Source organism: Poecilia latipinna, unplaced genomic scaffold, assembly GCF_001443285.1.
Source record: "Poecilia latipinna isolate Pla-1442-1.1 unplaced genomic scaffold, P_latipinna-1.0 Scaffold1884, whole genome shotgun sequence".
Taxonomy (NCBI): domain Eukaryota; kingdom Metazoa; phylum Chordata; class Actinopteri; order Cyprinodontiformes; family Poeciliidae; genus Poecilia; species Poecilia latipinna.
The window spans coordinates 53,535-81,394 of record NW_015114500.1 but is presented as its reverse complement, the minus strand read 5'-3'; the positions used below and the strand labels follow the sequence as shown (position 1 = coordinate 81,394).

Below are 27,860 nucleotides of genomic sequence, written 5' to 3'. Positions count from 1 at the left end.
GATGGAAGAGAACATTTACAGCAACTTTATATAAATGTCTTCCTGCTGTGCTCCAGTTGTCTTGAACGTTTGAAGTTAGAAAACGAGCTAATTTGTGTCCTTGAAAGCCAAACTAACAGCTATAACCAACTCAACTCAAGAACATTTAATGAGAGATAAGTTTATTACAGTTTTTTTTTTATTATCGAATTTTAAGGTGAGGATGTGCAGGACAAATATTAATTGGTTTTTATTTGGAACTCAGTTTTAGCTAGCTCCCTTGATGTTCAATTAGCTAACAATTAGCAAGCTTAAAGCTCAAAAGTAAACACAAAGTAGCTATTCCAGCACAATTTTTCAGCTACACTCAGTGTTAAAATAAATTAAACAACAAAAATATTGGTGATTAAATTTACACATGGATCCGTTTGGTAAATAACTCAAAATATGAGTAATTATAGCTAAATTAAACCACTAGCTAACATTAAAGCAAACAATTAAATACAGATTTTTTTTAATTGAACAAAACAATGAAGGCTAGGTAAATTTTCCTTAAGCTGCGCTTTTTTTTTTATCTCCCAAAGAAAACATTGATGGAACAGAGAGAAACCCATAAAAATCATGGCTACAGCATAACTCACAGCCAACACTCACCTAAACTTAAACAAATGTAAAAACTGGGCATTCAGGAAGTGGGAAAACCTAATTTATTTAAAGCTACAAGCTTCTTATAGCTACTTCTAGTGTGAAATTATTGTAAATCAACTCGTATAATACTGTTTTATGTCACTTTTGTCTCATCAAACTTACTGTATGGTCAAATACTATTTTATTTCTCACATATTCTGTTTTACAGGTGGAAATGTGTGCAGTTAGCAAAACCCACCTCACTGTAGCATCTTTGCACTTGGATTTAAAAGCCCTGTCAAAAATTATATATTTTCTGTAATTCAGATTTAAAACTGAACCAATACTGGAACAAAATATTTTCCGTTTTAAATTTAAAGACCATATTCTATCATATGTTGGTGCCAGAAAACCTAGAATCTCACCACAGTGCAAAATCCTTGGTTTATACAAAAATCTGATTGTATTGTTGTCAACAAAAAACTTTTTTAATGTTATTCTAATTCAGTCAGGTTGCGACGAAAACAAAAAACAAGACAAAATCAAAATTTCTAAACTTTTCTTCAGCATTTTTTGACCAACAGACATAGAAGGGTAACCGCCATGTTGGCTTCAGTGCGTCCTCCATATTGTGAGTGGCACGGTCTCCTTGATAATTATTAGAACTATGTGTGCAAACTGAACGTTTGAAATAAAATTGTTGAAATTTATTTCAGCAAAATTACAAATTGTTTTACACACAATGAAACACTCATTTAGTATTACTGGCAAAAATATCTATAAATCAGAATAAACTTAACCCCCAAGAAACACAAAATGCACTTAGATCTATATTAATTTACCTCTTAAAACATGACAAACCACTTAATTATTTAGTTTGTCGTAACAACCAAACTGTATCTATTTTGTTTCTCCAGAAATATAGGGTCGCTGTAAAATCTTTCAAGTCTTTCAAAATGCCACTCACAATATGTCTTTTACAGACACTTTCTGCAGAATGCAGGAAGTGGGGCCTCTCACCTGAGAGGACAGAAGACAGACAGGTGAGGACAGAAGACTGTGGATAAAACCATGTCTATCGTTTTATCCACAATAATTATCTGCAAGACCAAGCAGCTTTTTCTCCCCAGTGTCTGAGCTAAATGACGTAATGAGACGGAGTCTGAATGAGGCGACAAACGGTAAAGGAATAAAATATTACCATCCTGAGCTACCAGCCCAAACCCAACTGGAAAGGAAAATATGTAAAAAATAATCAAACTGGAAAGGAAAACCATTTTCTGCTCATTTCTGAAGGTTTTGTAAAGCTGTTTATCTTTTGCTTATCAAACCACAACTTTGTTTTTTGGAATGAAACACCAGTAAGAACTTTAAACCAAAGTTACACATGTAAACACATCAAGACTTTTCTTTCTTTCTTTTTTTTAGAACAAATAAGGTGACTGAGTGAACAAACATTGGCACTTTTTCCAAAACTAACTTCTGTAAAATATTTAAAAGCTGACTTCTATTCACACAACCCCTGTTGTCATCAAATTGTGTATTCCAGCTTTTCACCTCTGTTTCTTTTCATATCATCATATATTTCCTCCTTAATCCACAAGTTTCTGACAAGTAAGAAAAGGGAGTTGGTTTAAAATCATGGTAGTTCAGGCAGTTTGCACTGATCACACGCAGCTCTCCCATGTAAACTCACATTAGGTATTTATATTCTTAAACATGGCAGGTTTTTCTGAGTCTGTTTGCTGTCTTTCTGGCAGTCAAGATTCCTTTAAGAAAAAAAAAGAAACCCAGAGCCTGCTTTCACTTTTATCCCCCACTGAATCCAAATTAATCAGGTTTGGCCTTTTTTCTGTACCTAGTCCAGCAGGAGCATCACTCGGTCCATCCGGCTTCACATCCTCCCACACAAGTCCATGGAAATTTACAAGATGCTTCTGGCCCCGGCCTCAGGAGGCTTTCTCTTTGTGACTGTGGGTCTCTGCAGCCTCCAGGGGCTTCAGACCTGCATCCTGGGAGCAGCTTTTCTGCTGCTCTTTGAGGCGCAGATGTCTGGGTTTGACCGGCAGCGCTACAGCCAGGAGGATGCACATGATGTGGAGGCTGAAGTACCACGATCTGCAGGAAGGAAGAAATAAGGAATATGGACCTCAGTTCCATTCTGGAAATAAGGTTCCATTCGAACCTGATTGTCAAAGTACAAAATTAAATGTACAACCAGAGAAATGAAAGAGATGGCTGACCTGTAAAACTTTATGGACGGGCCCACAGACAGCAGGACAAAAGGCACCACCGTGTAGCAGATGGCGATCTGAGTGGCTGCCCACGTGATGACATCATAGAACAGTTTGTGGGCCGCAGAATGCAGGAAGTGGGGCCGAACTTTGTGTCTCACCTGAGAGGACAGAAGACGGACAGGTGAGGACAGAAGATGGACAGGTGAGGACAGATCATTACTCAGCCACAGGACTGATAGAGTATTAATAACAAAGAACAATAATGTATTAATATTAGCTTAATAACTTTTACTCTGGTTTTTACATTTACAAGATTCATCTACACCCAATCCATCCATCCATCCATCCATCCATCCATCCATCCATCCATCCATCCATCCATCCATCCATCCATCCATCCATCCATCGTCTCACCGCTCTGGCTGCCAGCGTGACAATGATGCCGGTCAGGAAGGTTAGGTAGTATCCTGGATAGGCGCCGTGCCACATGGCGGACAGGATGAACGTGGCTGCTGTTGGGTGGTAGGGACATCGCTCGTAACAAACCCTGTTTTCCAACAGATAAAGATGACAATATGGTTACACAAAATGTGTCCTTTTACTGGCATGAACAGCTGTGGATCTCCAGACAGACCTTTTGAGCCATTGCACCGTCTGAATGTTCCAGTTGTCAAGAAAAACTTTGAAACTGGTGGCAAGCTGGAAAACACAAAGTCTAATTAGTCCAGCTGCCAACCTGTAATGTTAAAACACAATAAGGACATGTTCTCTCCTAACCTCAATGTTGAGTATCCTCAGGTTGGAGATCAGGTCCCAGCAGGGGGCGCCGTTAATGTCATAGCCATTAAAACCAAAGCCGGCAGCATTGTTGATGGCATCAGCTGTTAGGTGAGAGTCTCAGGTGAAATATGAGCAAACAGTCCAAAAGAATAAAGAAGTTTGGGAAATATGAACACGGCCACCCACCGAGTGTCCAGACAAAGTAATACTTGGGTCGTGTGGTTAGCATGGAGAGGTACAGGTAGACCACCTGGGCATAGAACGGTGTGTTGGCAATGAAGTCGTCCTCGATGTTTCGTTCCACTGGAAATACTTTACACACCGACAGGAAGACCAGCAGGCAGAAGAAGGAGGTGGCCACTTTACGAACCACCTCCATCTGAGGAGAGACACATTTGTTCTGGTTTAGTTTCTGCTTGTAGACAGGAAGATACTTTTGTCCTCATTTTCTCTCCAAGAAGAAACTTCCATCGCTTCCTGGTTGGAGCAGCAGTAAACCTTCAATGGTATGTTGAGCAGTAAATTTCTAACTGAATCTCTACATTATGGCCTTTTTGAGTTGTTTCATACACAAACCTCCAAATCAAGACAACATGAAATCAAAAAACAACAATCACTGACTGTTCTCAAGCCAGACAGTCTTTGTTGGATCTCTACATCAACATAATACAAGCAATGTTGTCCAACTGCCAAAGAACCAGCCGAGTGCAACAGGCTCTTGAGATTCTTTCACATCTGCAGAATAAGAACTGCTGCCAGACGCTGGTGGCGACAAAGATCTGCATCGCTAAGGATGTTGTCCCACCTGATAGTTCAGTGGATTCTATTCGACTGGGGACCAAAACTGCAACATTTGTTCCATTTTCCTCTGGTGCAGTTTGCTTTCACACTGCACTATGTCAAACCATCCAAACCCTTTGAGCAACCTGTTTCTCCTCTTGCCTTTGGGGGCGCTGCACCAATAACCACTGAAGGAAATGACACAAAAACCTCTGAAGACACTGAGCACAGCTGTGAGATGTTAGCGGTTGGAGGATTTCTCTTTTGTCTTTGGGAAAAGACCAGAAGCCATTTCTTCTGCTAGCTCTACACTCCCTCTTTTGTTTTCGATGTACTTACCCAGAATGCCCTGCACTATTGTCAGCTTGCTGCTTTTAGATTAGAGGTTTTAGGTAGAGATTAATCATTATTTAAGACTGTTTAAGCCATAAGTTTGATTATGTCTGGTGTGTGATTGCTACAGAGCTGAACCAGTCAGGTGACCTACGTTTGGCGATGGCTCGCCTTGACCCAGTCTGGTCTTGGATTTGTCGGCCTCTTGTTCTCGGTGGCGATACGGTTTCCCCTCGATGAAGGCAATGTAGTCGTTGTAAGAGCAGGTTGGACCAGCCAGAATCCCCATGAAGTTACAGTTGTAGCTGAAATACTCGAGAAGGCTCGGCATTCTCCTAAAGAAACACACAAACACATAGGAGCTCAAACTTCCACAGGGAAACTACTTTAAACCCAACTTTAAATATTAAAAACAATGGATAAAACCTTATGGCTAAAATCTTCTGTCCTGCGGTCAGATGTTCTTCCTTCCGAGCCATTCCTACCAAAACAAGAGAGACCTTTAACACCTGAGTCTCAGTCGTCCCTGTGCTGTAACTACAGCAGCAGCAGCTCACCATCATGGATCTCAAAGGCCAGGCTTGTGATCTTCTGAGTTATCACCATCATGGGACTGGAAAAGGAAGCAAGGCAGCAGGTCAAACATCACTGATCATAGCTCCAGGCTTTTTAACCAACATGACAAACAGGAGGAGTTTTACCCTGTGAAGTCAGCAGAGTACATGCCGTAGTCAAAGACGTAGACTCGAGTGATCTGGCACAGACTCAGGTAGCTGAGAGCCACCACGAGGCAATACCTGCAACCAAAAGAGAGTCAGACCAACAACAACTCACTGATCTCAGGTCAGTTAGTCTGTCTGTTAGAGAGACTTCAGGAAGACTTCCCAACCTGCTTCTTCTGAGGTGACCACAGTTTCAGCTCTTAAACTAAATATGTAGTAACGACTTTAAGGATGCATTTTGTTTCTTCTTCTCAAGTATCTACCGAATATCTCCTGCCTGGATCATTGGAGTCATGACCCAAAGAATGAGATTCTGGATGCAAACACCTGAAAATAGTTCCTAGGTAGAGTGACAAGGCTTGACTATAAGGACAGGGTAGAGTTAGAGTAAAGAGACTGAGTGAAGGCACTCAGATACTCTGGCATATTCTATGAGCCATGTGGACTCTGTATGAACAGATGAGATTTCACAGTAAAGAGTACAGATTGCCTACATTTCTTGTGACAAATTCCTGCATTTCCCACAATCCAAATGGATACTAGCAAGTTTGGTGGGCTAATTGGGAACCTAGTCCTACTTCTGATTGACCAGGGCAGCCATCGCACATCAGTCAGTGCAGCACAGAGAGTGGTGGTCACTCTATGCATCCTTTAGGCTGGTTGCGCCCACTTGCTGCCTTATTTTGGTATTGTCCCGTCTCCTGCTGAGGGTCTGCTACGCGACACCAAGTGTCTGACACTCACTCATCGTTGAGTCTACTCGAGTACGTGTGGATGTCCGTGGAGTACTCAAGTACTCAGTGTACTCCTCCAAACTGGACTCAACTGAGGTGGATGATCCGATCAGGATACCTTCTGGATGGCTTGATCTGGGGGTTCTCCACAGGAAACCCTCCACACACCCAGAACACACTGGAGGGAACCTACACAACCTCGATAGCTTGAAAACACCTTAAGATCTTTGAGGAGGAAGTGGATGGGATGGTCTTTACTTGAATGGCACTTTATTAAGTCCAGAGGATTTCATTCACTCATTCACGCATACATTTACACACCTAACCCTTTACTGGATATGAAGGTCTGTCCTCAGTCCTCAACTCATAGGGACTTTTCTGAAACAAGTCCCCATGAAGGAATCCCTTTAGTGTCTCCTAGTCCAGATAAAAGAGCTTTATAAGTTCAGACCATTCACCATATCACCGTCTGATATGAGGAAGCGGTGACTCTACTCTGGGCTCCTCCATGTTTGAGTCCAGCCTCCTGTACTGGAGCTTTAGCTGCTTGAATTTATCATCTAATTCATTTTTTAGACTTCCTGATGTAAAACTGATACTCTTCAGTACTCAGTTTTAATCTTCAGTATGTGTGAGTTCTAAATTAATTTTATGACCATAACATAATCCACTTATTAGCAGCCTGTCTGGAGAAAGCACTCCACTAGTTAATGTACACAAGGAGCAGGAAGTTGTTTTCTACATGAGCTCTAAAGAATAAAACTGATGATTTGAGTTTAATGGATCAAGCAGATTAATTTCACAGCTGCTGCTTCCTCTAACAGTTTTAATGTCTCTATAACGACGCCGTTATTTAGGGAGTCCATGATGCTCACTTGTGCATGTGCTCGACTCCGGTCAGGATCATGATGCCGTAGGTGAGTCCGCTCTGAAGCAGGAAGTGAAGCGCATACCTGCAGAAAGGAGGAGCAGAGAGTCAAAGAGAAACTGATGAATCTTCTTTAAAGATGTGAACAATAACAATAATCAAACATTTAGCAATCATTGTGCCTGCCTTGAGTATAACTCCTGTCTCAACCCGTCGTTGATCACAGTGTGTCGGCTTCTGCTTTGGTAGCATCATGCTATGGGCTAACTGAAATAAGGTTGGACATTTTCCTCAGTACTATGTTCTGTTCTTCACTTTGAGATCATTTTAGCCTTGAGACTCTGTGCTTTATCATTCAGGAAAACCAGAAACCAAAAGTGTGTCTGGATTGTTGGAAAAAGTTGATTCTGGAGGACATTTTGATCTCCATGGAAGAGTTTTTAGGATTGGAAAACTAAGGATTTAGTTAGCAAACTAAACATTTTATTAGCTTTGAGCCAGCTAGCTTTGTCAAATATGTAGTTGACAAACAAAATATTTAGCTAGCTCAGAGCTAAATATTGACCTAATATGCAAATTCAGTTGTGGATACGTGGAAGTGGACTATCAAAATAAAAGCTGGACCTTCAGGACTTCTACATGAACTTCTGCTGGTGAGTCAAAGCCCCACTGAGGCTGCAGGTCCATTGGTTTGAGCCTTTAAAATGGCTCATCTTTGGTTTAAGCTGAAATGTTGGAAAAAAGAGGAAAAGAAATAATAAAGAGGTGACTTTCAAAGTTTATGTTTGACAGTCCACTTCCAGTTATTGGCAAGTAAATCTGCATATTTCCTGATTAATTATGTCTGAGCTAAATATTTAGCTTCAAATTCATTTAGCTAGTTTACCTAATATTTAGCATAAAGCTAAATATTTAGTTAGCTAACAAAATATTCTCTTTGGCTAATTTGTCAAATAACCAAATTATTGCTGTTAATATCAATACAAACAGCAGCCAACAAAGGCTGCATGGCAGTTTGCAATGTTTCTTCTCCAAATGTCCCAAATAATCAGAATTTATCAGGGAAAATAAATTTCAGCCACTTTTCACCATTCTTCACCTCGAGGTGATCCAGAAATTTATTCTTCCCACTGCAACATATTGATCAGTTTGGCAAAAACAAGCTAAAACTGGGAAGCAGGAAGGTTTTCCAGCCGTCGCCTCACCAGCCGAAGCAGAACAGGGCGAAGTAGAGCCCCAGCACAGTCGCCACCACATGTCTAATGAAAGGACTGGTTTTACTGGGATGGAGGAAGAGACGAAACCAGAAGGCTGAGATCAGAGCGCAGAGCTGACACACCACGAAGTTGACCTGCAGACGGAGCAGAGGGAAAAGTGGCGTCAGAGTCAGGAAGGAGGAGGAGCTCACACACATCATCTCAGTTTCCCGTTAACACATTAGTGTCACTAGATTACATTAAAGTCTTAGAAAACCTTTTAAATGCAGCAGAGTCAAATTCATCTCCTGTTTCTCCAAACCAACAGGGAGAAAACCGACCTGCGAGACCTTCAGCTACGCTTCACGCCTTCATGTTAAAGCAGAGCTGTGGTTGTTTTTTCTGCTGTTCTGGGTGAAGTTCTGGTCCTTCCTGTCCGCCCAGCAGGATGCTGACCGCGGCGGGTCAGACGAGGTTTGTTCAGCTGCTCAGATGGTTCTCATCAGCAGCAGCCCGGTGAAGCCGGGTCAGGACAAGCATGTGAGTCGCTCAGATGGCCCACATGGTGTGAAACCTTTCAGTTCGCCGAACAGTGACAGATTTATCTCAACAATAAGAGGAGTACGAACTGATCTACCATCAGAATCAGGAAGTAAACTTATTCATATCATCAGGTTTTACAGGCCAAAAACCAGAAATGAAGATGCAAACGATAAAACAATAACCAGGTGGAATAAATGAGCCTTTTGCTGGAGTGGCCTAGTCAAAGTTTGGATTTTAATCTGATGGAGATGCTATAAACTGGGTGGTTATACTAGGAAGCCCTCAAATGGGTCTGAATTAAATCAATTCAGCAAAGCAGAGTGGGTCAGTGTTGTGATGCTAAAGGCTAATTAGCAGATGTCATGAACATTTGATGGTGGAACCAACAAATAAATCAGATAAATCGGACCAGAGCTCCAGAGTCAGATTTATTCAGGCTTTCATGGAAGTGTGAGGAATTTTAAAACTTTGTGTTTTGATTAATGAAACTCGAGTCGCCTGGTTCCTGTCTGGACAGATGCATCAACACGGGTCAGACTCGGTTTTACAGAGATTATTCTGAGGTGTCAGGAAGATTACATGGTGGGTCCATCGCCATGGCGCCCATCATTATGAGATAGGACGGGCTGGACACCATGCAGGAGAGAGAGAGTGTGTGTGTGTGTGAGTGTGTGTGAGTATCTGGTGAATGTAGCCCAGCGTTATCTGCTGAGTGACCTTCACTGCCACAGACATGAACATTTCTCTGCAGAGCCGATCCAGTTCTGACAGCGCAGATAAGTATTCATACCCCTCTAATCCATCCATCCATCCATCCCTCCATCCATCCATCCATCCATCCACCCATCCATCCATCCATCCATCCATCCTCAAACCGATCTAGAGACACCAACATCCTGAACTTGGTTCAGAAATCGAATCCTGATCTATGAGAACCAACATCTGGTGGAAGGTGGATTTACCAAAAACAAGCCTGTTTGGGTTTAATACATTTCTGATCTACGCAACCATCATAAATCACCACCAAAACACACTAAATGCTCTGTGCCACCAAATCTCACGTCCAGCTGCAGGTCTGTGTTTCTGCTGATGACGAGGAGCATCTCCATCCCATGTAGTCTTGTATTTCCAGAGAGTGATCTCACTGAGCATCTGATCTGTCTGTAATCTGAGACCAAGTGTCATAAATAATAGAAAGTGTGTAAACTGAGCGATTACTCATCCAACACTAAACTCCGACCAGCAGCGGCTGGACGGAGACATTCGGTCTGGAGAAATGAAGATCCCTTTTCCTTTCTTTAGGAAGTTTAAACCGGGAGAAAAGATCCGGAAGTAGAAATCTAATCACAAAGTATTTCTGTTTGATGGTCTGAAGCAACATGCCAGGGCGGAACGATATCAGCAGTAGGCTAACGAGCAATAAATCAATAAATCAATTACTGACACGATAAATTAAAATGAGTTCAATAATTTCCATTAGCAAAGATAAAAGCTTCCAGTCTGGAGCTTTTGGCTCAGATAAAGGACAGTTATGTTTACAGAGACTTCATTTCATCTGTTGTTTCTGTTTCGTTTATTTATTTTGGATATTTAAAATGTTCCAGTTCCAGTGTTAAACATTTATTAGAATTTAAGGTTTATTGATCTTTGAGAATGAGTTCTTGCATTATTATGCCATTTCCATTAGGTTACTGGAAAATGGTCTAAAACAAAAACAAGTTTCATCTCAGCACTTTGAGGTGTCATAATGAAACAGTGACGGCAGGAACTAATAAATAATTTTTATGTGTGACTGAGAGCAAAACATTCCCATTTGCAATGTGTTTCTAAAAGAATCATGTAGAGATATTTGTATCACTAAGCTGCACATTGTAACTTTTATTTTCATATTTTTCATATGTATTGATGTTTTTATTTAACAAACAGTGAATAAAATAGGAAAACTAAGAATCCCAACAACAAGGAAAGTTTTAAACATCATTAATTGGAATTGATCATGACATTAATACATCAAAATGTAAAATAAATCCCCATTTCTAGTCATAAGGCAGAGCATCAAACCTGTGGTGGTCAGTAAGAGCTGAGAGACTGAAACCAAAAAACAACGTTGCAAATCAAACTTCAGTTCATCTGATCAACTTGTAAACATTTTCATGAAACATTTTTCCATTTTTCAGCCCTGAATTATATTTCTAACAGGTGAGACGGACAGATCCTGGTTGGCCATCTGGACGTCCAGGTCTCGGTATCACCACCTAGAGACCTTCTGACCTCCAGCAGCAGCACCGACCACCTGATCCACCTGCATCCAGACAGCTGGCTCTCAGCCAATCAGAGCGCAGCGTCGTCTACCTGTTACACGCCGAGTATCACCTGTTAGTCTGGAGGCTCAAAGCTCTTCAGGAAGTTTTTATCTTCTGTCAGTGTGTTGATGTTTCTCAGCTTTAACAGAATATTAACCTTTGACCTTTAGCTTAGCACATTCAGACTCAACATTACCACATAGTCAATCTGCTAATCCATAAATGACTTTTTCTTGACATTTTATCACCATAACAACAGAAATATTTTTGCTCTCCTATTTTTTGAATCAAATTAATTTATAATTTGAGACAAAAATAACCAATAATGATTTAATAACTTGAAGGTTGAGTCTTTCAGGAAGTTTGACCTTCAATGCTTTGATGAGTTTATTTAATTTGGGAGAGTTTTTAAATATGAATACTTGCTAATGATCAGCCAGTGGTATCTGAATTTCTTCAGCCTACTTCATGCTGTCATGCAGGTCCTATTAGAGTGACTTTGTGATGAAGACGTATTTAGAACTGTCCCTAATTCATCAACTTTGATAAAACAAACAAAAAGAACCCTAGTTTCCATCTGAACAAACATAATCCCAGAGCATGATACTACCACTACCATGGTTTTACTAATGTTACTGTGTTGTTTTTGTCCCTAAAGAACCCAAACGTTCAGATTTATTTCCCAGACACGTTCTCCAATGACAATCAGGGGGATTTTCGGCAGGTTTGAATGTTTCCCATCAGAGGAGAATCCATGGAGACGACAGCAGATTATTGACACCCAACACAGCCAGAAATTACTGCAGCTTTTCAGCGTTACCATAAGGCTCCTAGCAGCAGTTTCTACACACAGTGGACCGCGCCTGTTCAGGGGTTTTTCTCCATATTGTTCGTAAATCAGTTCTAAAACAAAACAAAGGAAAATGATTAGTGGAGAGCTGAGATGCCTAGCTTAGATGCTAACTGCTAGTGACTGGTGTTTACAAAGCAGCCAATCCAGAAGCCCTATTCTTTTCCTTGGGTGCTGATTGGCCTGACCAGCAGAAATGAGGAAGACTGTGGATGCTAGTTTCTGTGGTAGCACTAATGCTGTTTACACTGAGCGTATTGATGCACATTAAGGTATTTTTACTGTTTGAACTGTAAAAATAAGCAGTTAGAGGCATTTTAGAGGAGGTCTCAACTATTTGTGGATTCTAGCTCTTTGGAACAGTTGTATTAAAAAATCCCTGCAAATTCCAGGCTGATTAAACTGTCTTTAACCTTCTCCTGACTGGTACCTTGGTACCTTTGTAAACTCTCTACAAACGATAGTTTTACTAAATTATCCTACCAGGACATCTGAACTTTATTTATTGTTAATTATAATTCATATTAGTGTGTCTCAAACAAAATGGTGTGCAGCAGTTTGTTAATCCGTTAATAGTTTCTCCCTGTGCTTGTTTCAGCTGAATTCTGGGTATTTTACGACACATTAAAGGTGGAAAATGTTGGAAAATTAGAGATTAACTGTAAATAGACCCCATATGTAAATGATATATCCCTGAATTTGGGAACCAGAGGAGGATATCTGAACAAGTCAACACTAGTTCCTGCTGATCTGGGGCTCCACAGTTGGAGGAATGATTGAATCACCTGATAACTGATTCTGTTATTGATGAGCCCTTCATCCTGGTTGGACTCTATGCTCCTCCTCATCGTTTTATTTGGTATAAATGATCTGGATTTGCAGATGTTTTGGTGGTTGGAGCCTCTGCTCTGCTCCATAAACCTGCTGCAGACCCAGGCTCACAGATTCCTGTTTATTTCCACCACAAAGAGGCGCATCTTCTGCTCAGACCTGATCATCGTTACAAAACACATTCTCCTCCCACAGCTGGACTCTGGGAGGCCTCCGTCCAGCCAGGACTCACCGACCGCCTCGCCGCCCTGTTCAGGCATCTTTTGTTCGGAAGAGGCGCCTGTTGGAGACACGATCCCCGCCTCGGAGCTGCGGCGCGGCGTCCGCCAGGCTCCGAGGCACGGCCCCCAGGATGATGCATGGAGAAAGAGCCCAGTCCGGGTCCTACCTGATCCAGCGGCAGGTTGGTCATCTCGCTGACCGGCTGCAGGAGGCTGGAGCCGGTGCAGGCCGTGGTTCGGGTGCTTTCGTCGGCCATGGCTCCGGCTGCGCTGCTTGGGGTTCCGGCTGCAGCAGCTCCGTGATCCACCGGGAGGCTGCTCTATTAGTCTGCCTGAGCGTCGTCCTCTTCTTCCTGCTCCTCCTCCTCCTCACCCTGTCTGGCTGCTCCCCCTCCTCCCTCTGAGACCCTCTTTCTCCTCCCTCGTCACCCAGATCTTTACTTTCTCCTCCATCTGTATCCCTCACACCTTCCCTTTTCACCCATCACCTCTCAGTATAAACATATTCTATTATTTCTCCTGACTCAGTTACTGAAATACCAGAAATTACTGAGAAAAAACATCAGCATTTATTTATTTATTTATTTATTTATTTATTTATTTATTTATTTATTTATTTATTTATTTATTTATTTATTTATTTATTTTGTTTGTTTGTTTGTTTGTTTGTTTTTATTAATTAAAATTTATGTATTTTTTATTTGAATAGTTTTTCTTAATGTTCTAATATTTTTTAAAATAATATTCTATTTTAATATTTTTCCGTATATTTCCATGTTATTATTTATTGGTTTTTTAAGCACACCGAAAATTGCATATAAAATATAACGTGTTTCTAAAATTACTATCAAATTTTAGTAATTGTAGAGAAAAAAGATGGAAGGAATGAAGCAAGGAAGGAAGGAAGGAAGGAAGAAAGGAAGGAAGGAAGGAAGGAAGGAAGGAAGAAGAAAGGAAAGAACAAAGAATTGGAATGCAGTTTGTAAAACTATTTTTATGCCAAAAGAAACAATGGTAATACAAAGAATGCCCTATTTTTATTTGTCTTTAATTTTGTTTAACATTTTTTATTCTTATTTTATGTTTATTTTCTATTTAATCACATCTACAGTTATTAGTACATCCTATTTAGTTTATAGAATAACTTTTATATTTGAATATGTTTGTGATGAAGCTGGTGCACATTAATTAAACAAAGTATTTTTATGCTTAAAATGAAAAGAACAAAAAATAAATTTTCATTGTAATTATAATTTTCAAGTCAATTTAATTGGACGTTTCATTTGTTTAATTTATTATTTTTAATATCCATTTAATAACACTTAAAATTTCATAAACAACCTTTTAGTAAACAGGTTTGGTGGTAAAACGGGTATACACGGTATCGTCCAGCAGGTGGCGGTAAACACCGGAAGAAGCATCATCAGGAGCACTTCCGTATAGTTTGTTTTGGTCTGTTGTCCTGACAGCAGCGGCTAGCTTAGATCCAGGTGAACATGTCGGCTGCTGAAGATGATACCGAGCTGCGCGACCTGCTGATCCAGAACCTGGAGAACAGCGGAGTTCTCAACAAACTGAAGGTCAGAAATCAGAACCGGAAACAGAACCAAGAAGCCTCCGGTTAGCGGCTTCAGCTTAGCGGCTAGCATCGAGTTGCTAATCTACTGATGAGCCAGTTTAACCAGTTTAACTTTGAAGAAACAGTCTTAGCTACCTGTTGGATAAAGCCGATGACTATATAGCAGATTTTATATTATTTTATTGTAGTATTTTACATAAAAACAGAAATAAGAATTTAATATTTCCAAAAATATGTAATTAACATAAGATATTTTAGTTATTTTGAGGTCAGACCGAACCAGCACTGGTAGAATGATTTATGCGACCCATTTAGTACAGCCTGACTTGGAACAGTTCATACTAAACAAGAACTAGTTATGAATTCAGTTCAGACAGGCTGAAATGAATTGATTCAACTCAATTAAAAAATCCTATATTATCCCAAAGGAAATGAAGTGTTGTTACAGCTCATAAATATGAGTTATGTTATCATAAATAAATATAATAATTTAAAAAAAAAACTCCATTGCCTCGTTTCCACTAAGCGGTATGCTGAATCATAAACTTAAAGAGTTGTGGATGGTGTTGCTGTGGGCAGAAAGGATCTCCAGTTGCAGTCAGTCATGCAACAAAACAGAGGAGGCCTCTGACTGAAGATGGCTGCTGTATGACGGGACGGCAGTGACATGCTAACAGCTCCATATGCAGCAAGCTTACCACCTAAATATTTTAAACTTGGCTCACAGCCCCAACTTGAAGTAGTTCTTGTAAATTTATCATAATTTCTCTGAAATAACTCGTGTATAGGTCATTATGTAATTTGCAAATAAGCATATGAATTATGCCATTACTAAAATATGTTTTATTCTCTCTTCTAATACTTTCATCAGCAGCAGAGAACACATTGGCTGGTTGTAACATTTGGCAGAATTTATTTCTGTTTTGCCCTTTAAACTTTTAACCAAACCTACAGCTATGGAGAAGAACAGCCAAAAACTTAAAGCTGAATTTGTCTTGAAGAAAATTACTCACTTATTGCACTTTTGTTTTTAATAAATCTACAGCTGTGATGTCAAAATGGATTCAGGCTGCCTTTACTTTATCTTAGCCTCTAGCAGGAATTCATTGATCTGAACATTTGGGCCAATATTGATATTAATGTTGCTTTTTCAGTCGATGTTATACATTATTGTAGTTTTCCTACCATTTCAATGCTGTGAACAAATGACCAGATTGTGATGCTGCATCACTGTCACATGACCAACCTCCTCATGAAACACAAACTGCAGCAAAATGGAAACAATCACAAGTTGAAACCTAAATTATTAGGAAATTGTCCTCTAGTTGTGTTAGCAATGGTTATTTTCCAATAAAATGTGTGTGTTTTTCCTGACAGGCGGAGATGAGGGCAGCTGTTTTTCTGGCCATGGAGGACCAGGACAGACTGGAGGTGAGGCTTCTTGTGGTTTGATCCACAGTTTGTGTTTTTATCAGCTGATGTTCACCTTTATCTTGTTTCTCTCAGAACAAAACTCCCCTCATCAATGAAAACTTGAAGAAATGCCTCAACACTAAAGATGGTGAGTTCAGGGTCTCTCTGGAAAGCAGATTTATTTTCCCCTCTGGTAAAGATTTATCAGATTTTTAAGACAGTCTGGGCAGGAGGGAGGAAAATCTAAAGAAATTATGGATGGATCGTGTTTGCTGTTGCAGTTGTTGACCACCAGGAGGCACTGTTGCATCATCAGACAGCAGTTTGCTTCAGACCTTTAAGTTTCTGGATCATTTCTCAGATCTGTGTGATGAGCTGTTCTGCTGTGGTTCTGGTTCTGGTTCTGAACCCGTGTGTGTCCGACAGGACACCTGGTGGCCAGTCTCATCATGGACTTCCTGCAGGTGTTCAACCTGGACTTCAGCCTCGCTGTGTTCCAGCCGGAGATCAACTCGGTGAGTCCTGCAGCGCTCCTGCAGGGTGCCGAAGCTGTTAGCGCGTCGTGCTAGCAGCTGCGACTCAGAGCGTCTCCTCTGTGGTCTGTGGTTGTGAACGCTGGATCCCACAGAGAACTCAGCTCGGTTCCTGCTGCCTGAAAATGAAACTCTGAGTCTGAACCAGCCAGCAGGAGAACCGCCTCACATGTGCAGAGTTTCACATCATTTCTAACTGGACTGACTGGGGATCAGTCTGGTTTTCCACACTAGGTTTTAAAGAGGCAGTATTATGTGTTTTCCATGCACAAAATGCCATTTTGTAACACAATCAAGTAACTATGTTACCTTCAGTTGTTATGAAAATGCTACATACATGAAAAGTAACTTGAAATAACTTTTACTTAGATATTTAACGCCTTGAAATTGGGCCTGTGTCTCTTTAAAAACTCCTGCTCTGTCTGAAGCTCCGCCTCCTGGACATCATCCCAACATGGCTCCTCTTTAACCCTTTAACGTTTTTCCAGCATTGCTCTGAGCAGCAGCTCCGATAATGAGCTCAGCTGTTCCACCAGCTGTTTGCTAATGGCTGCTGGCTAGTCTGAAGGAGCTGAGTGGGGAGGAGTTGGGTCCATTCGTTCTGACTGATCTGAACCTGGAGGGGTTTCTTGTTTTTTTAAGTGTTTGACCTTTGACCCCTCTGCAGCTGAACGGTCTGGACAGCCGGGACCTGGTCTGCAGGGAGCTGGGCGTGTCAGATTCGGAGCTGAACCAGAACGCCCCGGTTCTCCTGGAGCTGGTCCGCAGGGCCCGGCGGAGCAGCGACCTGCCCATCCGCTCTGAGGTGAGATCCGGTCCGGGTTCTGATCCGACCCAATGCAGCGAAGACTCACCTGACTCATGTCTCTGTTTGTGTTGTCAGGGAGACAGGAGTGGACACGTCGTCAAGGTGAGCTGAAGGTCGGATTCTGTGATTCAGAACCAAATCGAATCATTTGGGCCCAAAGGAAGTAATCTGTTCTAGATCCTAAAGAAACAAAGAAGGTTCTGGAAACCAATCAGAGAAAAGATTAAAATATAGATGATCATAAATTAATGGCGTTCTGTGAAGTTTAACATTTAAATAAAAGTTAAATGTTCTTGTTCCATCGGCTCCTTTTGTTTCCTCGGCAGGATCTCTCTCAGAAACAGATCAGTCACGCTCGGAAGACGTTTGACTCTCACGATAAGGTCAGTGCCGCAGTTTAACGTCGGTTTTTACGACCAATCGCTGACGGCGGTCTCACCTGCACTCTGTGCTGCCACCTGCAGGACCAGAGCGGCTCAGTCAGGAAGGAAGACCTGAAGCTGGTCTTCACAGATCTGCTGCCCGGCCTCAACAAGTAGGATCCATGTCCTAACTGGTTTCACTGGTCAGATTCCAGTCAGCTAGCCGGTAATCTGATGGCTCATCTGGGTTCCCTGTTGTGTTTGCAGGAGCATGCTGGAGAGGTTCGTCGACGAAGAGCTCAGAGCTGCAGACAGCAGTGAGTCTTTGTTTTCAAGCAGAAGCTAATGCTAAAGTGTTGGTTACACCAACATGATGCTCAGAGGAAGCTAATGCTAAAGCGCTACACCAACATGATAATTAGCAGAAGCTAATGCTAAAGCACTAAATTCAGCCATGTTAATAGTTACTTACCCCACATCAGTGACGTGTCACATGTGGTATTGTTATAAAGTAACATATTATTGTGTTGTTCTGTTTTCTGCAGAGGTCGACTTCCAGTCCTTCCTGTCAACATACAAACGTCTCTTCGATCAGTGCAGGAGTGTGGTGAGAGGCTCTTTCACTCGGGAGCCTCGTTTGGATTAAATCCAAACTATTTCTGCTCCCCATAAAAAGTTTTCTAAAAAGGAATCTAATCTAATGGACTCAGTTTTAGATGAAATGGAGAAAATCTGGTGGAAGTGTTTGTATGTTGTGGCTGCTCCAGGAAACCCAAACCGATCTGTTTGTCTGAACTGCTTGCAGGTCGTTTCGGACTCAGACGAGAGTCGGCATCAGACCCAGACTGCTGAAGACAAACCGGGCTCTCTGCCTGTCAGTAAGGTACAGAGCTCAAGTTTTATTTTTCCCTACAAGAATTCCCTCAGAGAAATGAACTGGTGTTCTGGGAATCAGAGAAAAATCAGAGAAAAAAGAAAACATGGATTACAAGCTGGAAAAATCTGCTTCTGTAATGTGCGACCAAAATATAGGAAAACTTGGGACAGTATGGGAAATCCAAGAAATAGAGGCTTTTTTCTGCACTTCTGAAGTGAATCATTAGTGAATGTGTATTATAAAGTGTATTATATTATTGGTTGATGCTGTTGGATATCCAGGTCAGGCTGCTCTCTGCAGGGTTAAAGTCTAGAAAAATGTGACGCTTTCAAGGTTTGAATTAACATTTAAAATAAAACTTTTCACCTGTTTCTTCCTCCTTTTGTTCATTTTGACATGAAATATGTGCAGCAACTCGCCTTATTTGACTGAAAGGAGACAAAGTCTCCAGTATTTTTCATTCTTTTGATCCTTCGTAGTTCCAGTACTCTCCCAAGTTTTGTTTTTTATTCAATAGAACAGTTTTATTTAGAAATGATTCTAGACTTTAGGTCGATAAATCAGCCCGCTGTTGGTCTCTGCGTGAGGCGCCCAGCATCCAGTCTGTCGGTCTGATGGCTGCTGTCCGTGTTGTGCACAGATCCCCAGGTTCAAAGGTCAGAGGAGCCAGACAGCAGCGAAGGTAAAAACAAGAGGGCAGCACTAACACCATCACTATGAACAGCACCTGAGCTCGCTAACCGGATCCCTGCTGCATCTAACTCACCATCACATCCACCGCCTCGTTTCCACTGCAGATCATTACATAAGGCACCGAACCGCTCAGTGGAAACGAGGCGCACGTTTCTTCACCGTCTTCACCGAGTGGCACAGACGGGTTTACTACAGAGCTGCTCTCATCCTGCTCTGCTCAGCTGTTTGTGTCCAAAGGTTCTGGTTAAATTGACTGGAAGAAGCTTCAGATTATTTTTCTGATCAAATCTCAGGCAGAAACAACATTTAACCGTAATCTGGAAAGAGATTATATATATAAATGCATATTTAAAGAGTTTAGACACCAAATATTCATTAACCTGCATTAATGTGCACACTGGGAACCAACTTAGTGCTACAGCAGAAGCTAATATCTAAAGTTTCTTATTTCTGCTCCTGGAGCTACAGCCAATCAGAGGTAAGACAAATACCTGGCGCCCCTGGTATGGCTGCTTTGCTAACGGCAGATTTTTCAGGTTCCTGAGCTGCATTTTCTATTGAATGTTGTAGATTTAAAATCCACAAATACAGAACCCTGAGTAGGTGCAGGTCCTCTGAACTGGACCTCAGTATTCATTTGTATTGGATTGTCCAAAACAAAAAAGAAAAAAATGATAAAAACATCTGAGATAAACCAATTTCTAGACCATTTAACAGCAGAAAAATGTATTTCATGATTAATTTACACATCTAACAGTAATCAGCTGCATTTTTTAAAGCTTTGAACTGAAGCTGGATCAGAACCGGGTTTTTTCAGGTTCTGCTGATGCAGAGAAAGCACTGATGCTCTGTAGCAAACCTTCTCATGTTAGGTTTCAGTCCTGGGCACCATTCTTTATGTAGGAACTCATTCTGTGTTTTAGACTTCTGGTTAGAAACTGTTGACGGTTCTGAACGGTTCTTAAAAGTAACCCAGTTTTCCTTCACTGCCTGCTGATCTGCTTCCATCTTTATTATTTGCTCTTTTTTCCATGTCTGTAGCTACAGTTCAACCTGTGACTCTCTCGGACTTGGTGGTTTTTGTAAATGTTTTAATGTTTGGAGGTTTTAGAGCAGCGTATAGTTGCTGCTACAAAGCCCAAGGAAACCCGTCCAAGACTGGAGTCATTGTGGTAACACTTTATTTGAAGGGGGTGAAATAGACTGTCATGACACTGTCATAAACATGTCATAACACCTGTCATGAACATGACATAAGCCTTCATGAATATTTATGACTGTTGTCATAAAGCATCATTCGGTAAATTATGACACTTTTAATACAAAGTTGACATTCAAAATGTCTTTGTTATGACAACTTGACATTAACCAGGAAATCATTACTGTATAAACTTTACCTTTAATAACATAAAGTTACCTCATTTTTAAAGTGCAATCAGTAATACTTTTATAACAAATTTATATCAGTAATGATTTCCTGGTTAATGTCAAGTTGTCATAACAAAGACATTTTGAATAATGTCAACTTTGTATTAAAAGTGTCATAATTTACCGAATGACGCTTTATGACAACAGTCATAAACATTCATGAAGACTTATTCATGTTCATGACAGGTGTTATGTCATGTTTATGACAGTGTCATGACAGTCTTATTCACCCCCTTCAAATGAAGTGTTACTGTAATTGTTAATATTAATAACTACACCTGTAATGTTGTTCAGGCCAGCACATAAAAACAGATCTGAGCACCAACTTTAAAAATACCAATCCAGCCATCAAACCAGAAGGGAAAGTTTGGGAGGTTGATTATGAACCTACGACATTCAAATGAATGGAAAACCTCTGAATCCCGGACAGGCCCCCATTTTTAATTTCTACATTAATAAAACCAACAATACAATCTTCATTTCTGCATTGATCTAATGCTGGCATTAAATTTACTCAAGATCAACAAATCCCTGCATTTCTTCACATTAATGCATAATTATGAGTTGATTATTAATTTTCTGCAAAATCTGTGAAAAATATTGGCTTTATGTGATTGATAGCTCCCTCCTGCACGCTGCAGTATTTCTTACTCTTATAACTCTGCTATTAACAAAAATTGAGCTGTTCAGTCTGCCTGTTCCCTTTGGAAAATGATTTAATTTGGACAAAATGTTGCACAAATCCTTTCAAATATTTCAAGTACCACTACAAAATCAGTCAGTTTGACTCCAAAAACAGTTTAGATCCCGGACAGGCCCCCAATTTCAACAACAACCTCTCTGAAAACAAGCAGCAGCATAAACGGTGGAAAGCGAGCAGGCGTCTCAGTTCAGGGTCAGTTTGATTCTACGCTGCTTCGTACACTTTGCCAATTTATCACCAAACGTGTTTGTAACAAACCGCATCATAACTCCAGCGTCTCTATTTATTTCGGTTATAAGTCAAGAGATTTAAGGAAACAAATAAGTACAAACATGCAAATTTTTCTGAAGGATTTACATCAACATCCTACTTTTACTTTACTTAGTGGTTCTGACTCCTGTTAGACCAAATCCAAGTCAAAGCCTCTCTTGGTGATTACCAGTTGATCAGTAGGAAACATGTTTTCTCTGAAAACGGAGGCGTAACAGAAAGAAGTTGGACAACCAGTGGAAATAGTTTCAGCTGATTTGTCGTCACACAAAAAAAGCCGTTGCTGATGAAACAAAACGACTGGCATGAGGGAGAAGCTTCAGAAACTATTTCCTTTTGCAGCATCAGCCTCTGTTTCATACTAGGAGGTTCCTGGAACCGTATTTTATCTTCGTTTGTGACCAGCGTTGCCTCAGCTTGTTGCTCAGCTGTGTGGAAACTCTGTTTGTTGGCCAGGACTTGGAGCAGGTCCTCTCCCTGCCCAAACGGTACCAGCAGGAGCAGCCGACAGCTGGGAGCGCGGCGCATCTGGACCTGGAGCTGGACGGAGACGTGGACCATGACGAAGGAGACTCCTTCTTCGACGACCCGCTGCCCAAACCGCTCAAGACTTACGGCTGGTGAGAAAAACGCCTTCGGGTTGGAGGAAACCGGCTGCAGAACAGAGAGCAGCAGGGAGAAAACCTTTATAATCTCATATTTAATCATCTGCAGCGCAAATGTTTCATCAGCTGCAGTTAGAAATTAGGAATAAATGACAACGAACCTGCAGCCTGACAACCAGCTACGCAAAAACAATCATGCTTTTAGAAATTGTTTGCAAATTTTGTTTTGTAAGAAAAAATAATAATGGATCCTGAATTTAAAAAGAAAGCAGAAGGTTGTGTTCTTTGGTTGCTTTTGTTTTTTCAATAACTATAAAATGTTTTTTTATTTTGTGAAAAAAATAAAATACCTCCCCACACAACAGTCCCATAAAAATAATGAACTAAATAAATATTACTTTGAAATAATAAATATATTTTTTAATAAACTTCAGGATTGATGCTTTAAAACGATTTGTTGTCGAGCTATTAAAGAAAAAACAGAAGTGATTAAGAAACACTGGAGTTTTATTCAGTATGCATCAAATGTTTATTTCATTTTGCATCTAGAATATATTTTCAAACAATAAATGATCTTTTCTACTTGTTACATAGGCTGCACAGTGGCACAGTGGTAGAGCTGTTGCCTTGCAGTAAGAAGGTTCTGGTTCGATTCCCGGTCCTTCTGCATGGAGTTTGCATGTTCTCCCTGTGCATGGTGGGTTTTCTCCGGTTTCCTCCCACAGCCCAAAAACATGTTTGTTGTTTGTCCTGTGACAGATGGAAACCTGTCCAGGTGACCCCGCCCCTCACCTGGAGGCACCAGCACCTTCTGACCCACTAAGGGACAGGGGTGTAAAGAAAATGGATGTTTGTTAAATATCTGGAATAAAAGTACTCTGGATTTTTTTTCCAGAATATTTTGAAATGAATATTTAACAAATTTCAAGTGAATTTGTTTTTAAATGTCTGTGAACTTTCTGTGAAATTTGAAACCATTGAATTTAAATTTCTCATATTTTTGGAGCTGATTCAGTTCTGGATTTTTCATGTTTGGACTCATAGATAAATCAATAAAAATAATCTGAAATGTTCCGTTTTCATCCGCATGTCGATCAGGTTTTAGCGTTAAAACCATCTGAACGTCTTTGTCTCTCTGGTGTTTCGTTTCTCTTCCTGCTGCTTCGGAAGCTCTCCGATCGGAGAAAAGGAGTCGTCAGAGAGGACAAACAGTCCCAAGGAGTGAGTAACAAAACCCGAGTCAGAGGAGGGGAAAATCAGGAGGTCAAAGGTCATTTAGGAGAAGAAGGAAGAAAGTATACCTTATTCGGCACCTTCCTTTAAGTCTCAGTCAGAAACTAAAGTCTGGGATTTTCTTCCTCCTCTCCGTCGTCTCGGTGAACTCTCACCTGTCCACATCCTCACTCTGCTTTCCCTTTGACCTGTCTCTGAAGCGTCTCTGTCCCTGTCCTGCTTTATCCCGTCCTGTAGCGTTGTCCCGCTGAGGGAGGAGGGTCTGTGTGGGCCGCCCGTCTCCCTGATGAGACGAGGCCGAAGCCTCAGCGAGTGAGTGTGCATGCTCCGTCCAACCAGACGAGCCTCGTTAACGCTAACGAGCCCACCGCATCTAAACCGTATCAGAAACCCGATTCAACTCGCCTCCTGCAGCGAGGCGTTCACAGACCTCAGGAGATGATGACTGCAGGATTCAGGAGGGATTCAGGAAGCACGAGAAAACTTTCCACAAGCTCTTGGAGAAAGGAAGCAGAATCAGCTGGACTTGTGATGATTGACATCATATAAAAATCAAACATCTGATTCGGCTGTCGCAGCCAAAAGCTTTAGTGGTGAACAGAAACAGACTGCTTGATGTCAGACCTGACAAGATTACACATTTTACTAAACAATAAATTAACCCAGAAGTTATTGTGATAAACGATAATATTATGGTTTTGAAATCATTTTCGAGTCATATAATGATAAAAGCTTAAAAATCCAAAAACACATTCTGGAAGATCGATAAACTTTAGATCCTGAACTGGAAGTGGAGGACATGTTAAACATCAAAAATAAACAAAACAACACATAAATGAATTATGAAGTCTCTTCCTCTCAGCTCCTTCAGACTAGCCAGGAGCAATTAGCAAACACCTAGTGAACCTGTGGTGCTCGTTATGGAAACATTCAATTGTGAAATTGTTTTTTTTTTTAACATTAGCAGAATGTAGACAAACGTTTGTGTATATTTCTAATGGAAACGCAGGCAGTGTTGGAAACGGTTGGAGTTTTCAATCAGCTGATTCCTCTGCAAATCTCCTCCTACTTGTTGAATTAAAACACCTGTAACTTTCAGATGAGGAGGTTTATGTCAGCTCAGAGCCTCTCAGGTGTTTTCTCAGGTGAGCTGGACCCGATGAATCCTGCAGCTCTCTCTGATTGGACAGATTTATTGCCGCCGGCCTGTTTGGTGTCTGTGCCACGCCTGCAGCAGGTCCCTGTGACCGCTGCGTCCCGTCCCATCATGTCTGCAGCATCGCTGAGCCCGCATGGGGCCCCCGGGCGACCGGAGCCCAGTCAGTCACTCCGCCGTGGGCTGCATGAAAGTTTAATGTGGGAGGAGAAGAGTGGGTCACTGAGGCGAGACGAACGGCGGAGCAGCTGAACGGTCGCCGTGGTCCGAGTCTCTGCGCCGGCTGTTTAACACCTCAGTGTGTGTGTGTGTGTGTGTGTGTGTGTGTGTGTGTGTGTGTGTTCTCTGACTCTCCTTACGTCCCTTCTCTTCCTCCTCCTGGTTCAGCCTGTCGGTCCTGGCTGCAGACCCAGAGCCCGAGCGAGGCGATCCCGTCTCGGATCTCGGCTCAGAGCTCAGGTGAGCTGCAGGTCGTCTGATTTACTTATTATCTAAAAGAGTCTAATTTTCTAAAGAATAAGCTCCTTACAGGGGAACAAGCAATACCTCGCAGTCCAAAGTTTGATTCCAACTTCCTCCTGTAACCCAGTAATAATAATAATAATCCAACATGGTTTCCTTCAGGTGTGTCTGAAGTCAACAGGTAGCTGCGTCGCCTCTGTTAGCATGTCAGTGTGTCAAAGTCCTGTAACCTTTATTTAAACTTGACAACAACAACAACCTGCCTGAACAAACGGGTCAGAAACCCAAACCGGTCATTTCATCGAATGTTTAAGAAAATCTGGAACCATCTGGAAATCTGAATTGGGTTTATCCATCCCCAGCTGAACATTCTGGGTTTGTTTTGGTTCTGGTTCCGGTTTGACTGAAGGAACCACATGGAGGCCGGAATGAACCGGGTTCTGTGTTCTGACCCACAGGAAGCCCGAGGCGTCCGGTACCAGAGGGAGTCCGGCGGGTTCTCTGTCTGAGGCGTCGAGGCCCGGAGCAGGAAGCATCGGGTCGGAACCGAGCCACAGCAGGAACGGTCAGCTTCACTCAGCCGACCCACAAGGAGGATGAACCTCTCCTTCCTTCCTTCCTTCCTTCCTTCCTTCCTTCCTTCCTTCCTTCCTTTCTTTCTTTCTTTCTTTCTTTCTTTCTTTCTTTCTTTCTTTCTTTCTTTCTTTCTTTCTTTCTTTCTTTCTTTCTTTCTTTCTTTCTTTCTTTCTTCCCTCCCTCCCTCTTTGCATTAAATTATCATAATTTACAAAATCACGCAGAGTTGGCACTGTAATGGACTTTTAGAGCAACTTTGCATTAAAAGTGTCATTATTTACGGAATGACATTCATGCCAACAGTCATAAACATTCAGACTTCTTCATGTTCATGACTGGGTGATGTCAGTCTTATGCACACCCCTTCAAATAAAGTGTTACCCAATCAGTTTCTGAACATCAGGTCTTTTTCTTTCCTAGGGCTGAACGACTTCAAAGACAAATATTTTAAGTCTCCAAGAACCGGGTCTCTGCATTTGGGTCAGAACCATTTCATTTGCTTCATCCTTTTGCTTCCATTGGTTCCAGGAAGGAAACCGGGTCTAACGATTGGATTGAATTTTTTGTCTCCACAGACGAAGACGTGGAATACGACGACGACTTCAACAGGTGAGGAGGCTGAGGCGTTCGGTCTAATGGGTTAGGGGTTTAGGGGTTTAGGGGTTTAGGGGTTAGGAGAAGAGCTGCAGGAACCCCAGTGAAGTTTCCCTCCCACCTCCTGCAAGTCTAACAACATTACTGTCAAACTTTTGCTGTTATTATTTTAAATATTTTAATAAAAACGTTTCCAGAGGTCATCATGAATATCTTCAATGCAAAAGCAGCACAAACAACACAAACAAAACTGTTTGCTGCACAAACGTAGCTGAGCTGTTTGACACCCAGCGTGTTAGATTTTGTAAATGTAAGCGGGGGGGAAGGGGGGGGGTTTGACCTCTGATGACCTCTGGAAACTTTCATTGATATCTTTAAAATGATAGCGTCACAAACTAATTTTTTGCTGCTTAAACTAAAATGTTTGACACCAATTTAGTTTGAGGTGCCAACCTCACTCAGGTTTGACCCACAGCAGGAAAACAAATTAAATTCAGAAACACTTTATTGACCCAAAGCTTCAGCTTTAAGCCGGTTCTGTGTTTCAGCCATCGGTCGGACCTTTCCAACGGCGAGCTGAGCATCGGCGAGGAGATCGAGGAGGTTTCCATCGAGGGTCCGGAGACGAGCGACAAGGTTTAACCCTCTCCTGTCTGGTCTGAGCGTCTGATCTGAGGTCAGTTCCAGCTCTGAATGTCGCCTTCTGTCTGTCGCTCAGCTTGACGAAACCACGCAGGACCTGAGCGTCTCTCAGATCAGTCAGAGTCACGGAGTCGACTACATGGAGGACGTGTCCTGAAGCTCCCATCATGCACCTCTTCCCCTCTGGATATCTAAATCTGTACAGTTTGTTTAAAGCAATAAAAGGGTTTGTTTTACTGGCTTCACCTGGAGGGAAAGTTTCTGTTCCAGTTTCTGCCTGAAGGAAACTTTGTGAGATCAAAGAAACGTACGGAAGGCCGTTAAGGACAAAATAATTAATATTAATATAAAGGTAATGCATTTATTGGTCTGTGGAATAAATGCTAAGATAAATAAGTTACACTAAGCAATAAGAAATATATGTGACATAAGGAAATACAAGAGATGTATTTCAAAATAAAAGTCATTCAGAAAATAATTTTTTACTTAAAGTAGCCAAAATCAATGAAGCATGCACAATAATATTTTTCTATAAAATATTAAATTAATTTTACTAAGTAAAAGCTCCTTGAATTAAATACGTGTGGGATTTCAAAATAAAAGTAATGCTATATAAATAATTAATGATCACTTTAATGATGATTGATGTGATCATTTAATCATCAAATCAAGCCAAACGTTAATGTGCAATTACAAAATAAAAGCACTCCATAACAAATTACGTTTTCTGAGTGATGTAATTTCATCAAATAAATTTGGTAATGTACATTTCAGATTTAAAATAGCAAATAGCATCAATCAAGATGACCTAAAATAAAATAAAAATTCTTACAACATAAATAAAAAATGCATCTAAATTCACAGCAGTGGCAAAACAGGCAACTGTTGGTCCCCTAATGGAGGTATGGTACTGTGGGGACGT

General features: G+C 41.2%; 2 protein-coding genes across 7 annotated transcripts; one reads left to right on the top strand and one right to left on the bottom strand.

Moving 5' to 3' along the window:
• Positions 1–181: 181 nt before the first annotated feature.
• On the bottom strand, positions 182–13,555 carry mboat2b (membrane bound O-acyltransferase domain containing 2b). 2 transcript variants are annotated; one of them, XM_015015122.1, is made up of 13 exons: positions 13,172–13,555; positions 8,266–8,411; positions 7,068–7,145; positions 5,438–5,533; positions 5,294–5,349; positions 5,163–5,217; positions 4,891–5,071; positions 3,810–4,002; positions 3,621–3,724; positions 3,478–3,542; positions 3,258–3,390; positions 2,985–3,001; positions 182–1,619 (listed from the first exon to the last, which is right to left on the bottom strand). In XM_015015122.1, exons 1-13 carry the CDS (start codon positions 13,259–13,261, stop codon positions 1,475–1,477), a joined length of 1,359 nt encoding a protein of 452 aa, XP_014870608.1. In that variant the 5' UTR covers positions 13,262–13,555; the 3' UTR covers positions 182–1,474. The 2 variants fall into 2 exon arrangements, with proteins under 2 accessions (XP_014870608.1, XP_014870607.1); XM_015015121.1 differs by lacking the exon at positions 182–1,619 and adding an exon at positions 2,025–2,724 and having other exon boundaries at positions 2,850–3,001; positions 13,172–13,552.
• Positions 12,362–27,189, top strand: cep43 (centrosomal protein 43). Of its 5 annotated transcripts, XM_015015116.1 has the most exons (22): positions 12,362–13,186; positions 14,360–14,584; positions 15,961–16,014; positions 16,090–16,144; positions 16,423–16,511; positions 17,197–17,334; positions 17,413–17,439; positions 17,664–17,720; positions 17,802–17,872; positions 17,967–18,016; positions 18,245–18,306; positions 18,505–18,582; positions 19,217–19,258; positions 22,127–22,290; positions 23,446–23,496; positions 23,746–23,820; positions 25,052–25,123; positions 25,585–25,691; positions 26,123–26,182; positions 26,278–26,311; positions 26,845–26,932; positions 27,015–27,189. In XM_015015116.1, exons 2-22 carry the CDS (start codon positions 14,501–14,503, stop codon positions 27,093–27,095), a joined length of 1,539 nt encoding a protein of 512 aa, XP_014870602.1. In that variant the 5' UTR covers positions 12,362–13,186; positions 14,360–14,500; the 3' UTR covers positions 27,096–27,189. The 5 variants fall into 5 exon arrangements, with proteins under 5 accessions (XP_014870602.1, XP_014870604.1, XP_014870603.1 ...); XM_015015118.1 differs by lacking the exon at positions 23,746–23,820 and having other exon boundaries at positions 12,371–13,186; XM_015015117.1 differs by lacking the exon at positions 19,217–19,258 and having other exon boundaries at positions 12,372–13,186.
• The last annotated feature ends 671 nt before the right edge of the window (positions 27,190–27,860 follow it).

What these genes read in the sequence shown, in the direction of transcription:
- mboat2b (XM_015015121.1), bottom strand. Translation starts at nt 13,261, where the DNA reads ATGGCCGACGAAAGCACCCGAACCACGGCCTGCACCGGCTCCAGCCTC. An exon ending in TGAGGATACTCAACATTGAG is followed by an intron (nt 3,543 to 3,620) that starts GTTAGGAGAGAA and finishes TGTGTTTTCCAG; the next exon opens with CTTGCCACCAGTTTCAAAGT. An exon ending in ACGGTGCAATGGCTCAAAAG is followed by an intron (nt 3,391 to 3,477) that starts GTCTGTCTGGAG and finishes GTTGGAAAACAG; the next exon opens with GGTTTGTTACGAGCGATGTC.
- cep43 (XM_015015116.1), top strand. Translation starts at nt 14,501, where the DNA reads ATGTCGGCTGCTGAAGATGATACCGAGCTGCGCGACCTGCTGATCCAG. An exon ending in GGAGCCAGACAGCAGCGAAG is followed by an intron (nt 19,259 to 22,126) that starts GTAAAAACAAGA and finishes TTTGTTGGCCAG; the next exon opens with GACTTGGAGCAGGTCCTCTC. An exon ending in AGGACAAACAGTCCCAAGGA is followed by an intron (nt 23,497 to 23,745) that starts GTGAGTAACAAA and finishes CCCGTCCTGTAG; the next exon opens with CGTTGTCCCGCTGAGGGAGG.